The 13,172-nt window shown below is 34.9% G+C and overlaps 1 protein-coding gene across 4 annotated transcripts; it reads left to right on the forward strand.

Annotated features, from left to right (window-relative positions):
- The first annotated feature begins 3,665 nt into the window (after positions 1 to 3,665).
- LOC132033790 (uncharacterized) lies at positions 3,666 to 12,426 on the forward strand. 4 transcript variants are annotated; one of them, XM_059423874.1, is made up of 14 exons: positions 3,668 to 3,891; positions 3,998 to 4,106; positions 4,185 to 4,272; positions 6,061 to 6,160; positions 6,254 to 6,327; positions 6,415 to 6,486; positions 6,564 to 6,641; positions 7,463 to 7,587; positions 8,969 to 9,041; positions 9,568 to 9,629; positions 9,725 to 10,123; positions 10,270 to 10,369; positions 11,271 to 11,522; positions 12,194 to 12,426. In XM_059423874.1, exons 2-13 carry the CDS (start codon positions 4,027 to 4,029, stop codon positions 11,469 to 11,471), a joined length of 1,452 nt encoding a protein of 483 aa, XP_059279857.1. In that variant the 5' UTR covers positions 3,668 to 3,891; positions 3,998 to 4,026; the 3' UTR covers positions 11,472 to 11,522; positions 12,194 to 12,426. The 4 variants fall into 4 exon arrangements, with proteins under 4 accessions (XP_059279860.1, XP_059279859.1, XP_059279858.1 ...); XM_059423877.1 differs by lacking the exon at positions 12,194 to 12,426 and having other exon boundaries at positions 3,666 to 3,891; positions 10,317 to 10,369; positions 11,271 to 11,408; XM_059423875.1 differs by lacking the exon at positions 12,194 to 12,426 and having other exon boundaries at positions 3,667 to 3,891; positions 10,270 to 10,458; positions 11,271 to 11,410.
- Positions 12,427 to 13,172: the final 746 nt, after the last annotated feature.

A 13,172-nucleotide genomic window follows, 5' to 3' on the forward strand; every position in this document is an offset into this window, starting at 1 on the left:
CGAGAGAACGGCTCCATTAATTAATCAAAAATATAGAAGTATCCATCAAAGGAGAAAAATGAGATCAAATAATTATAAAATTAAATCAGGTACATAATCCCCTTGTGGGACATACAATCATAATACTAAGTACTAACCAAATCTCCCCTCTAGCACAAACTTAAATGGGAAGGCCCTAAATAACATTATTATAATTATTGTTAATAAACAAAATTACAGTATCACCAACTCAATAGCTGGAGGAACTTCACCTTCAAGCTGGAGTTTAGCAAGATTTCTTGCAGTTTGCTGATGTTCGGTTTCCTCAAGTATCAAGGGGACGCGAGAGAAAATTGGACTCGTAGGATCGATGATGATTTTCTCGAGTGAAACAGCATTTTCCAAAAAGTACCTAACGAGTTCAAGATGAAATGTGCCGTTATACAACCCCCACAATTTGACCACTTTGAGGTGATGGAGTGGGCATTTTATGGCCTTCTTACACTCTCTGTTTGACGTGAAGGGATGTCCCATCAACCGCCGTAAATAAATACAACACCTATTAAAACTCAAATAACAAAAGTAAATGGAAATAATAGGAAGAGAAGAGAAGCGACTAAGCTAAACAAAAGAATATGCAAATGAAAAGACCTCATAACTCAGGGTTGAAGGTTAACATTTAAGTAATTACATAAATAAAAAGAATTAAACTTTGGAGTCAACGTAAGACTATGTAAGGAGCGGGGTTAAAGACATGTTGTAACTATGTACGTAATATTAGATTAGAGGCAGATGGCAGACGAACCATGATTGTATCAATTGCTTGGAGTGGAAGAATAAGAGACAACGGATGCAGAAGGTGACAATGAAACTGTTGATGAAGAGCCTGGGGTGGGATTGAAGAGCCAACTGTTAAACTCTTAAACAACCTTCAAGGGAAAGCTATTGAATTCCCTTTTGCTAAATTTTCTGACAAAATTCTTCGTGAATTCAAGCATTATATTATCACTAAGAGACTAGAATTTACGAAACAACCTACAATTATAGAATTCTTATGTCAAACTTGAAATATTTAAATTCATGTCCCTTAGATTTTAATTCTTTATCGGTATGGAAACTAGTTTTTAATTTATTAGTCTTTTCAATTTTTAATTAATGAGATATGAAAATCAATTGAGATTTTAAAATTAACATATATTGTTTTTGTTTATAACATAAAAAATACAGAAAAATAATTATTTGCGTACTTTTGTTTATAACAACCAAATGAGATCTAAACATCAAATGCCAATATACATACATAACAACACCTCACTATAGCAACCATAAAATTGGGACAAACGCTGTCATTATAGAGCGGTTTGACTGTATGACAAAAAGGTAATATTAAATCCTTTTCAATAGTTTAATGACAAATACGATCCTTTTCCGTATTTTTAAACTTCTTTATTTGTCAAAGCTATACTTTTATTTAGTTACATTATACGAAGATGCTATGAACTGGTTTATGTAGGTTTGATAAATGTTATACTTTAGTTGTTTTGATGTAATAATTCTAAAACCGCATATACAAATAAGTACAATTTAAATTAAGAGAGTTGCTAAATTGTCACATCAATTTGACCTAAATTTGGCCACTTATGTAAAAACCACCATAACCTCTATTATACAATTTTAAATTAAGATAAACTTTGAGAAGAAAAGATAGAAATGACATTAAGTAAGCATAAATTATTAAATTTGACCTAAATAGTCATATGAATTTACCCCATTTGAGCCATTATGGCCAAAATAGTGTGGCAAAAAGACCTTATTGTTAAATTAATATGTTCGCATGTTGTTTTCTTCGCTTTTCGTTTCAGTTACAAATTGTCTCCAACTTGTTACTCCGACGTTCTTCTTTGGAGACAATTATTTTTCATAGAAATAAACAGTTTATCTTGTAGAACAATTCTGCCTTGGATTTCGAATGAATCCTTCTTTGTCCCCAGGAAATTATAAATAAAATAACTATGTTGATTAGACCAGTGTGAAAAATATAATGTGATACAACTCGAATGATTATGTTTGAGACCTCCCATTAATGTTTGCTCAATTGCATCTCATTCTCACATAATTCATTTTAAGACGTTTAAATTTGAACTTTATTAATTGACTATAGCCTAGAAAAGATAATGGCATCACCATTATGTGAATGAATTACAAGACACGATGTTACTTTAATTGGGTTTTAGACAAGTGCTGTGCGGCCCAATTAACTATAATCTGTAATGAGTTGACACTTTCTATAAGTTGAAATAAATCCTCATTTTCCTAATTTACAACAACAACAACCCCGTAAAATTCCATTGGGTGGGTCTGAAGAGGGTAGAGTATAGCATACCTTATTTCTACCTTGTGACAGGTAGAGAGACTGTTTCCTATAGACCCCCGGCTCAAGGAGAAAACAAATGGGAGATGAAAAAGCATCAGTAATAATAAACAGTAATAATAAGCAGTAACAAAAAAATAATAAGATAACGGAGTGAAAGAAATAATCAGATAGTACTAGGGTCTAATAATAAGTAGACAAAACAAAGATACTACTACTCTTAATACGGGGAAGTAATTTATGCGCAACCTACTAACCCTATACACTGATACTCGATCTTCACGCCCTTCTATCAAGGGTCATGTCCTTGGTAGGCTGAAGCTGCGCCATATCCTGCCTAATCACCTCTACCCACGACTTCTTAGGCCTACCTTCTCCTCTTCTCAGCCCAACCACGGCCAACCTCTTGTACCTCCTCACTGGAGCATCTGCAGATCTCCGCCGCACGTGCCCGAACCATCTCAACCTCCCTTCTCGCATCTTGTTCTCCACGGGACTACTTCTACCTTGTCCTGAATCACTTCATTTCTAATGTTATCTCTCCTGGCATGCCAACACATCCATCTCAGCATTCTCATTTCTTGCTACCTTCATCTTCTGGACTGAGCTTTCTTAACAGGCCAACACTTCACCCCATCTTCTTATTTTCCTAATTTATTAGAAAATAAACCTGAATAATATTTTGACCCAACATAAAATGATATAAATTCTTACATATTTACCGGTACAAGTATTGCAAAGTTTACTACCGCAGACCAAACTCCAAAATTTATGAGTTACTTAACATAATTTTTCTGCACCGGTTGCCCTTCAAAGGCGTTGGTCTTTAGTTTTTGCCTTTCGCTTAAAAAAATAGTCAAAAATATCCCGAGGTTCTGAGTTCGAATCCTCGCTCAGTCAAAAGAAAAACCAATTTTGCAAGGCAAGGCTTGTAAAGTCCGCCTTGTAAGACATAATTTAGTTATGCCTTGTAAGGCATAATTCTAAGACGCATTTTGCCTTAAAGCAAAAGTTTGCTTTGCGAATTTTACAAGGCATATTTTTTTCTTTTTTTACTAAATTTCGATTTGTACAAAAGCCGAATAAAGCCTAATTTTTTCTTCTAAATTAAACGGCTCTGCAATTTTTTTTTTGAATTAATCAGAATTTGAAGCTAGAACCTCATAGTATTTAGGCGAAAGATAAAAATTAAAGACCACTCCCGAATAACCCTAAAATCATGCTGCCAAGTGCCAACCAAAATGATCCAAATGACGTTAAATTATTTAATTAAAGTAAGAAAATTAATTAGTGAAATACATGCGTATTACAATGAAAATTCGAAAGCGCTTTACCCAATTCTTTCAAACTTGCACTCAAAGATAATACGAACGTCACACAGTTTTAATTTTAAAATTAAAAACCTTAACTCATCCTCAGAGCTCCGGCAAAGTCATCGTTATTATTATATATATCTAACCAAAGTCACATATTTAAATCCCCCAATTAACATAGCCCCTTCACAATTAGGTACTATTATTACAGTTATTTTAATTTTTCTGGTGAGTTTTCCTTAATTTTGTCTTCGACGCAATATAATTGTAATTGAGCTTGAAACTTACGTATATAATTGTTGAATTTTGGTTTTATTATTATTATTATGTGTAGATAATATTCTAGGGTTGAGAACAGTGAATATGACGAGAAAAACGAGTTGCTGTGATATATGTGAGAATTCAAATCTACCTTCAATTTGTACTCTTTGCGTCAATTACAGGTAATTATCACAAAATTTAATAAAAAATATTAAGTTTACGGGATTCTAATTGTAGTGATTATGATGTGTTTTTGGCAGATTGAATGAGTATAGAACTGTGTTAAAATCACTCAAGGCAAAGAGGGACGCATTATGTGGCCAATTAAGTGAAGTACTCTTGGCTAAGGTTTATAAAATAATATTTCTTGTTATGCTTTCAGTTTATCACTTATGCTTTTATTACATTGTTTAAGAAGATGTTTTCACCTTTTAATCTAAATGAGATATAAATACGTCAGGGTAGAAGGTTAGTAGAGCGTTGTCTGGCTTATCCTTCCATACTAGTAGTCGCAGCATTCGATTTCTGGCACTATCTGTTGTTTCTTGTACTTCGATTATCGTACTATTTTGTTGTAGTTACTGTTCCTTTTGCTTTGTCATGCTTTCTATGGTATCTTGCCATGGTTTCTTTACCGTTATTTCCTTTTTTGACCTGATTTATTATGCTTTCTCTTGAGCGAGGGCAACCTCTCTACCTCCCAAGGTAGGGGTAGGGGTGAGGTCTGCATACACTCTACCCTCCCCAAGGGAGACTCCACTTGTGGGATTACATTGGGTATGTTGTTGTTGTTGTTTAAAATTATCTATAATCGCTTCTGAAAGAGTTTCCAGACGACAATGGATAACTTAATCATATTGTTTATTGTATCAGGAGAATGGAATCGTAGTTGAAGATGTAATACATAAAATTAACGTAGGATTGTTCAAATGGAGGAAATGTCAAGACTCATGAGTGTGCTATGCTATACAATAGGAAGACAATGAACAAAGTCAAGAAAAGGTTTTGTAGAACGGTTGTAAGACCGTTAACTTATGTGGGAGTGAATGTGGGGCATTTAAGACTCACAATATCCACAAGATGAATGTCGTATAAATGCAAATGTTAAGATGTATATAAAGTTATACAAGATTGGATAAGATTAGATATGTTCATAATCAATAGAAGGCGCAAGTGACACACACGGAGGGTAAAATGATATAAAATTGGTTGAGATAGTTTAACCATGTTTTATGTAGACCATATGTACCGTCCATAGTGCGTCAATGTATCGAATTACACAAAGGGAAGTTCTCTGAAAGGACCTATAATCTCTTGGGATCCATGTGGTCTGAGGGCTTACTTTTGAACAGTGTAGGGAAGATAAAAAATCATATGAGTAATAACAACCTGTTGGGTTTAAGGAATTGTTATTTTTACATTCATTAGGTCTTAGCTTTGAAATGAAGGTAGAGGGAAGATCAAAAAGAGTATGTTCTTCAAACAGAGGGCTCTCACATGAGTGTAGTTCCATGACGTCCGTATTCTTAGAGCTTTTCTTTTTCCTAGTTTGAGACTTGTACATCCATGTAATTATAAATGTGAAATATAAAGAGCCTAGTTTTAGAGGACTCGTAATATTTTTACTATTCTTGAAAAAAATTTAAAAAAATTGGAGAACTAATATTCTTCTTAAGAAGAAAAATAATTAGTGTTGGAATAAAATAGACCTGAATGGAAAAATGATTTATTGTTGGCATCTAATTTGCTCTAAAGTAAGCATAAGTAATAAGCAAAGTGAGAGTAGTATGATGCATGTCAGGTTGCTATGATCCTTCTTTTGATAACAAAAATGACAGCACAGTCTTGTTAAACAACTGAAAACTTGATGTGATTGTCGTTTTTTTTTCTTGCTGCCTATAGGCCTGGCCACCTACAGATTACTTCAAGTGTCAGATGTTTGCCTTCTAATTGATGTTACCTATCGTAGATATTCAATATCCTAAACTGATATAAGCTCCTTTCTATTCTGTATCGAGTATATTTTAATAATTATTTATGAAAGAAGATTCAGTTACGAGGTATACCTGTAACTGAAAAGATTTATGTTCATGTACTTTTCCATGATTTGATTTGTAACATTTTGATCATCTTCAGGGTAAGGCCGATGATCAAATTAGTTGGAGGGTGCCTCGGAATGAAAAATTGGCAAGATTAAGGGAAAGGCTCCAAAAAAAGAAAGATCAAGTTTCAGAAGGTCTTTGGTCCTGTCTTCTAATGGCAGCTGTTCAATTTGAATTTAATGCAGATCTTAACCTATTGGCTAGCACACTAATACATGTATTTACAGGGAGAGCAAAAATTGAGAAGACATCTCATGATCTGAAAGTTCAGTATGAGTTGCTAGGATCAGCTACAAGGATGGTATAATGGAGTCCTTCTTTTGTATTTCACATTCTGTTAGGGATAGTTTGATGAAATAGCAATACTGATGACTGAATCAAATTGTAGCTGGAAAAAAATCGCGCGGAACAACTTGAGAAGTTTTATCCTAATCTCATCTGCACTCAAAATCTTGGGCATGTGAGGAATTCTCCTTCTTTCAAACTCTCATATCAGAAATTTTCCATGTTACTAATTCTCTTTTATCGAAACCACAGATGGCAATTACTTCTGAGCTTTTGCATAAACAGTCCGTGGTTGTAAAACAGATATGCAAGTTATTCCCTCAACGTCGTGTAAGTCTCAAGCAATTATATATGCTGGTAATTGTGGCAAACACTGCTTAATCCAAATTACAGAGAATGGAATGATTTACTTTATCTTGACCCTAAAAAAAAATACAGAGAATGGAATGAGTATCAATATGGTAGTCAATTCACTAGGCTTTTCTTATTATGTATGTGCTTTATTACCTTTGAATTGGTGAGGCACTTCATCCTTTGAATTGGTGGGGCACTTCATCTCCTTTTTCTTCAATCAGCAAACTGTTGATATTCTTGAACTTGAAGTAAACATTTGGGAGGAAAACTGCAATAGGCTTCAATGGGGGATTGCACCCCTCAAACCCCCTGCTTCCCTGTTGGTTATGTAAAATAAATGATTATTTCTGCTTCAGAGTTAGATATTTTAATCATGTGGGTGTTCTGGATTGGTGCCATTGTTCCTTCATTTCCTGAAACAAAGTATCTGACGCTTTGAGATTATGAATCTTAGCCTGTTGGTTTTCCATAAATGCTTTACCGAGTCTTTCTTTTGGCCCTTATAAATTCCTTCATTTCTTTTTTGAACTTAAATCTGCCTCATATAAAAGGTGTGATTGTTTTAGGAAAAAAGAAAATGGAGTTAACAGTTTTATATCTGCTATCGGGTCATCTTGTTAGTATATGGGTGGAACTTTGGTATCATTCAGGAAGAAAACCTGGACTTTGTATGCTTAGTAATGTTTCCATTAGGTATTTACGATGGCCGAACAAAAAGAGGACTTTGAACTAGATCTTTCTCTGTGGACTATCTACTTGGGGCAAATTTTTGGTTTCATACAAATCTTGTGCTGCAGGTAATAGTTGATGGAGAAAAAAAAGATGGATCTAGTGGCCAATATGATAGCATCTGTAATGCAAGGTTGCCAAGAGGACTTGATCCTCATTCAGTTCCATCTGATGAGCTGGGTGCTTCTTTAGGGTAATTTCTTTTGCTCGGTTATTACATAAGTTACTTTTCCAGCTGCGCCATTATTAACTTTCTGACATATAATGTAGCTTTCAAGTTTCTAAATATAGGCAGAGCCATTATGCAGTGGCAATATGAGTTTTCTCTGTTTATTGTCGTAATCTCATCTGGGTGTTCAATTTCTATCATGCATACGTTAGTGACCAGTAATTGTGGCCTCTATGATTTGGAGTGCCACGGCTTTTTCCACCAAAGTAGATCATTGGCCGCCCGCACCTTTTTTGCATTCAAGTAGGAGAGAATTTTGATCAGCCCTATCAGGGGGTAGCAATTATGCTTTGGATGCCTACTGTCAGGCTCCTATGTCTTTTCTTTTCAAAACTGTCAGGTTTCAGCATTCTTCTTATGCTGTGATTTTTTCACATTTTCTTCATATGCTTAAGCTTTTCGGATTGGAGGTAAGGGTTGTTTATTTCGGTTCATGTCAGTAAAACTATAGGAAGGGGTTTATCAAAGCCTTGGAGTGTAGTTGTTCAGTTTTTGGATGGATTTGGGGATTCTTTGGTTAAGGTTCGAATTGCCTTATGCTATACAAGATTTGAAGAAGGCTTTTCCTAGAACTCCAAATAAAAAGAGATATTATTTTATGGAATGATCACTGGAAGATGAAATACTGGCTGTGTACCCCCCCCCCCCCCCCCCTCTTCATGACCCAAGGGCTTGTTTCTATGTGTAGTAAGTTGAACTTAGTTCTTCATTTTTGTGCTTCAAGTAAATGAATAGTTTACTGTAGATATGCCAAGAGTGCTACTTGCTGGTTTAGGTGCACACAGCAAAGAATGAATCCAGTCATTACAAAAGCATGATAGGAAATGCATGTGCATACATTTTCTAGGGATGCCGTTTATCTGGTGTATTTTAGAATCTTATATTTCCTCTGGTCCATTTTACGTGACGCTATTTCCTTATTAGCCCCTTCTAAAAGAATGATACCTTTCTATATTTGGAATCAATTTACTTTAAACTTGTCATTTTACCCTTAATAGCATGCTTTTATAGCTACATAAATCTCATGGCATGTTTAAGACCTCTAGTTCCAAGTCTTTTTTCTTTCTTAAACTCCGTGCCAAGTCAAATTATGCCATATAAATTGAAATGGAGGATTTACTGTAGCAAATTGAGTTATGTAGTTCTGTCATTGAAATGAAACACTGCCTATATATATCCACAGGCTGAGTAGATTGAGATAATTATCCAATGCTTTTACCATCTATTTGTAGAATACCATTTTGGCCAGTTAATAATATATATATATATATATATTTTTTTTTTTTGAAAGCTGGTAAAGTAGGCCAGTTAATAATATATTCTAATGATTTTATTTTCAAAGCAGATATATGGTGCAACTTTTGAACCTCGTTGTTCGTTGCGTCTGTGCGCCTGCACTTCATAATTCAGGATTTGCGGTATGCTCAAACAACTTTCTGTAGTTCTTTTGGTAGTTGAGCCACAAATGTCTTAGGGTACATTAATGGAACTACGGGACTTATCAGTACAAAAATCCTTACTTAGAGAAATGTTGCAATTTATTTTAATGCTAAAGGAATAGCAAACCAATTTCCTAATGCCTCTCAGACCTTAGTGGATGCACTTGCCTTTTTTGCCAGAGTCACGGTACATAGATGGTCAAAGGATAACATATTTGTTTTATCTTGAATCCGGAACAAGTTTTTAAAATTTCAAGGTACATTAATGGGACTTATCAAAGCTTCCTTAGTACAAAATTTTTTATTTAAAGAGTTATTGAAACTTATTTTATGCTAGAGGAAGAGCAAAAGAATTTCCTAGTGCCTTTCATACTTAGTGAATGCACTTGCTTTTTTTGTCAGTCACGGTACATAGATGGTCAAACAATAACATATTTGTATTATCTTTGGATCCAGAACAAGTTTTGTTTTTTAATTTCTCCTATCTCTTTGTTCATTACATTAGGGTTCATGTTCTCGAATATGGCAACGAGATTCTTACTGGGATGCTCGTCCGTCGTCTAGAAGGTATTCCTTTAATTCGAATGTAGAAATTCATGTTCCTTTTCCCATTTAAAGAGATGAGAACTTTCTTACTGATGTTAGTCATGCAATGCACGCAGCGGCGAGTACCCACTTTTTATTCCGCGCCAAAACTTTTGCTCTTCAGGTGGGGAAGCTTCATGGTACGACAGAAGTTGCAGTAATTCTGGAACTTCTAGTGACTTTGGAGTTACCTCGATGGAATCTGATAGAAAACCTCGGTTGGATTCTTCTAATAGTAGTAGTTTCAACTATGCTTCTGCTTCCCTGCACTCAATAGAAACACACAAAGATCTGCAGAAAGGCATAGCACTTCTTAAGAAAAGTGTTGCTTGCATTACTGCATACTGTTACAACACATTATGTTTAGAAGTTCCTGCTGAAGCCTCTACCTTCGAAACATTTGCTAGATTGTTGGCTACACTTTCTTCTTCAAAGGAAGTTCGATCTGTTTTTTCTTTGAAAATGTCTGGTTCAAGGTACGTATTTCTTTCATTTATGTGTCATAGTTCTAGATCTATAATCATACTATTTAATGAAAAAAGTTTGACTTCTCATGGCATTGAAATCTCTGATTTATTCAGTGGTGGCCTGTAATTTAGTCATTCGGTGTTATAATTTGTAGGGCATCCAAGCAAGTCCCACAACTGAACAAATCTGTTTGGAATGTAGATTCAGCCGGGTCATCTAGCACTTTGATGGAGAGTGGACATGTGCCAGTATTGGTATAGTTTCTGTTTTTGGATTCAGTTCAGCATAGCATGTATTGGCACTGAAAATGTTGGTACTAGTATGTAGACTTGCGCCAGTATTGGTATGGATGCATCGGTCTTAATATTGGTTTATATTTTCAAAAGATATGAGCTTTCTGTATTCAATTTTTGTTTGTGTACAGCATTATGCCATTGCCTAATTTTCATTAGAGGTAAAATGCATCATCCACTCTTGATGACCACAGATCTTCGTTTATTGATGTCTACAAATCCTTTTTTTTTTTTTTTTTTTTTTTTGCTTTCTCGCACGTATGCAGTAGTTTGTTGAAAAAAAAGGACCTTATGCTAGGGAACAATAAACTCAATAATGTGGCAATGAAGAAATGTCTATGATAAGCAGGATCTTCGATAACTCAGATACCAATAGGCGATTCTTATGTCTCGAATTGAGTTTTCTTGGTTATGCATACCTTTTAAGAATTGAGTTAGCTGCAGAAGTGGTTTTATGTATGTAAAGATAATATCTCCGTTGGGCATCAACTGAACAACCTTAGTGTTAATTAAGTTTTCCTATAATTTGTCAGAACTTGATGAAACTTTTTCATTAGGGAACATAATTTAGTAAGAACTGCAAAGTATAGATAATCCAGAAATCCTGCAACTCCAATTTCCTTAAAATCTTTTGGAATTGTTGCTGTGGTTTTCAGGCTGTGTCGGCTTAGTTTACTAGTGGATTTGTTTTAGTGACTATGATAACTGGGGCATAATAATATGAAGATTCTTTCCGAACTGGGCCTAATAATGTATTGCAACTATGTTTTTTTGTTTTTTTTCCCCCTCGTATAAATAAACTTTGAAGTACTTAACAACAAAGCTAATTACATTAAATTTCTCTTCTCTCCTAACTTTGTAGAGAAATACATTTGACAATGCTCTTCCAAGTTCTACTGGCAATTTAAATTATGCCGCTGAAGTATCTGATGTAGGAAGGAATGAAAATTTAATTGAAGGCTGGGATCTCATTGAGCGCCCTCCTTTTCCTCCTCCTCCTTCACAAACAGAAGATGTTGAACATTGGACACGGGCCATGTTTATTGATGCAACAAAGAAATGAGCCACTTCTTTGGATGGCTACTTATTGTAAATAGTGTCAGTGCTCGTGAAGGTAACTGAGCTTCTTTGCCCCATTCACATAACATGCAAATTAATATCCTGATAGTGTTCTTTTCATATTTCTATAAATTCTGACTACTAATTTCTGAGTTTGTCTTTTTTTTTGAGTAATTTGATAATACATACTCAAACCTCTTTATAACGGCATCGTTTGTCCGGATACTTTTTGATTGTTTAGAGAGATATATAGTAGAAAACATATAATATAACATAATATGAAAGCCTGTCCCAACGAAAACTTGGCCGTTATAATGAAATATTGTTATAGAGGATGACTTTTACAAAGAAGTCTGACTGTATAAAATACTAGCAAAATCTAATCCAGGCTTCATTGCTGAGTTTACACGCTTGCAACTCAAGTTTCTGGTCTTTTGTAAATATATGTTCATGATGTGGCATTAAATGTGTCTCTGTGTGTGATGTAAAACTGCTGCAGACAAGACCTCTAGATGATGACCTTTTTGTTTGGTACCCTAGGAAGTTTAGAACTGATCACGGGTATTAAGCAAATAAGAACTGCTGGAAATCATGAGTGATGATCATAGTTGTGCATGTCTAAAGCATTTAGATACCTGTTGTTATACACTGAAAATTTTCTTCTTTGGACTCTTCGGATTTAATCATATAATAACTTTACTTCCCTTTTTTTCTGCTGCTCCATAGATATCCGAGGATGGAGACGTGCTTCTGAGCTACACCAATTCCTGGAAGGAAAAGCTTGTACAATTGACAAACTAAGTTTAACATTTCACGAATTGTAAATAGTGTGAACGTGGTCTTAGCTTTGTGTATGGTAACCGTAGCATCTGTATTTTACTAGTACCATATTCTCATACAGCTTTAGAGAAAGAGTGATGGTTTTGCTCCCAAGCAAACACCCATGGTTAGAAGATGAATATGCTGGTGATATCCTTTTCCATTTAGCTCTCACCATCCTCCCCTTCCCCAAACGTGTACAAAAGCTGTTTATCACAGGTGTTAAAAGCCTGATCCTCTAATGAGCTCTTCTACGATTGTTCGCCTGATGAAAAATCTCAAATTCCAATTGTTGCTTCTGCAGCAAGCTTATAGGTAACAACTTCGCACTTTCCTTGGTTGTTGGTAGGCAAAAGTAAATTGCCCGGGATAGACTCATAGGAATGTGCAGTTGTTTCGCATATGACCAAAAAGGAATACTATACAGGGGGGAAGATGAATTTAATTAAGCCCAACATGTTAAATTAAACACAAGAGGCTCAAATATGCCATTGAACTATCGGAAATGGCTCATTTATGCCAATCATCAATAGTTTGGCTCATTTATGCCATCAAACTATCGGAAATGGTTTATTTATGTCACTCATCAATAGTTTAGCTTATTTATGCCATCGCCCCTTACCAAAATGATTTATGCATGCCATTTTTCATTAAAGCCAGTTTTATAATACTAGATGACACGTGACCTCTAATTAGAGGTCTACGTTGTTTAATTAAATCAGGTCAATTTTAAATCTCAAATTAATAAAAAATTCGATCCATACACTCCACTCACCCACAATCATAATTTAGTTGGAGGTCACTTGTCAACTCTTGATTGTAAAAAAAACGTTAATGAATTATTTGACATGGACAAGATCATTTTAATAACTAGTGATGGCATAAA

Source organism: Lycium ferocissimum, chromosome 10 (genome assembly GCF_029784015.1).
Source record: "Lycium ferocissimum isolate CSIRO_LF1 chromosome 10, AGI_CSIRO_Lferr_CH_V1, whole genome shotgun sequence".
Classification (NCBI taxonomy): domain Eukaryota; kingdom Viridiplantae; phylum Streptophyta; class Magnoliopsida; order Solanales; family Solanaceae; genus Lycium; species Lycium ferocissimum.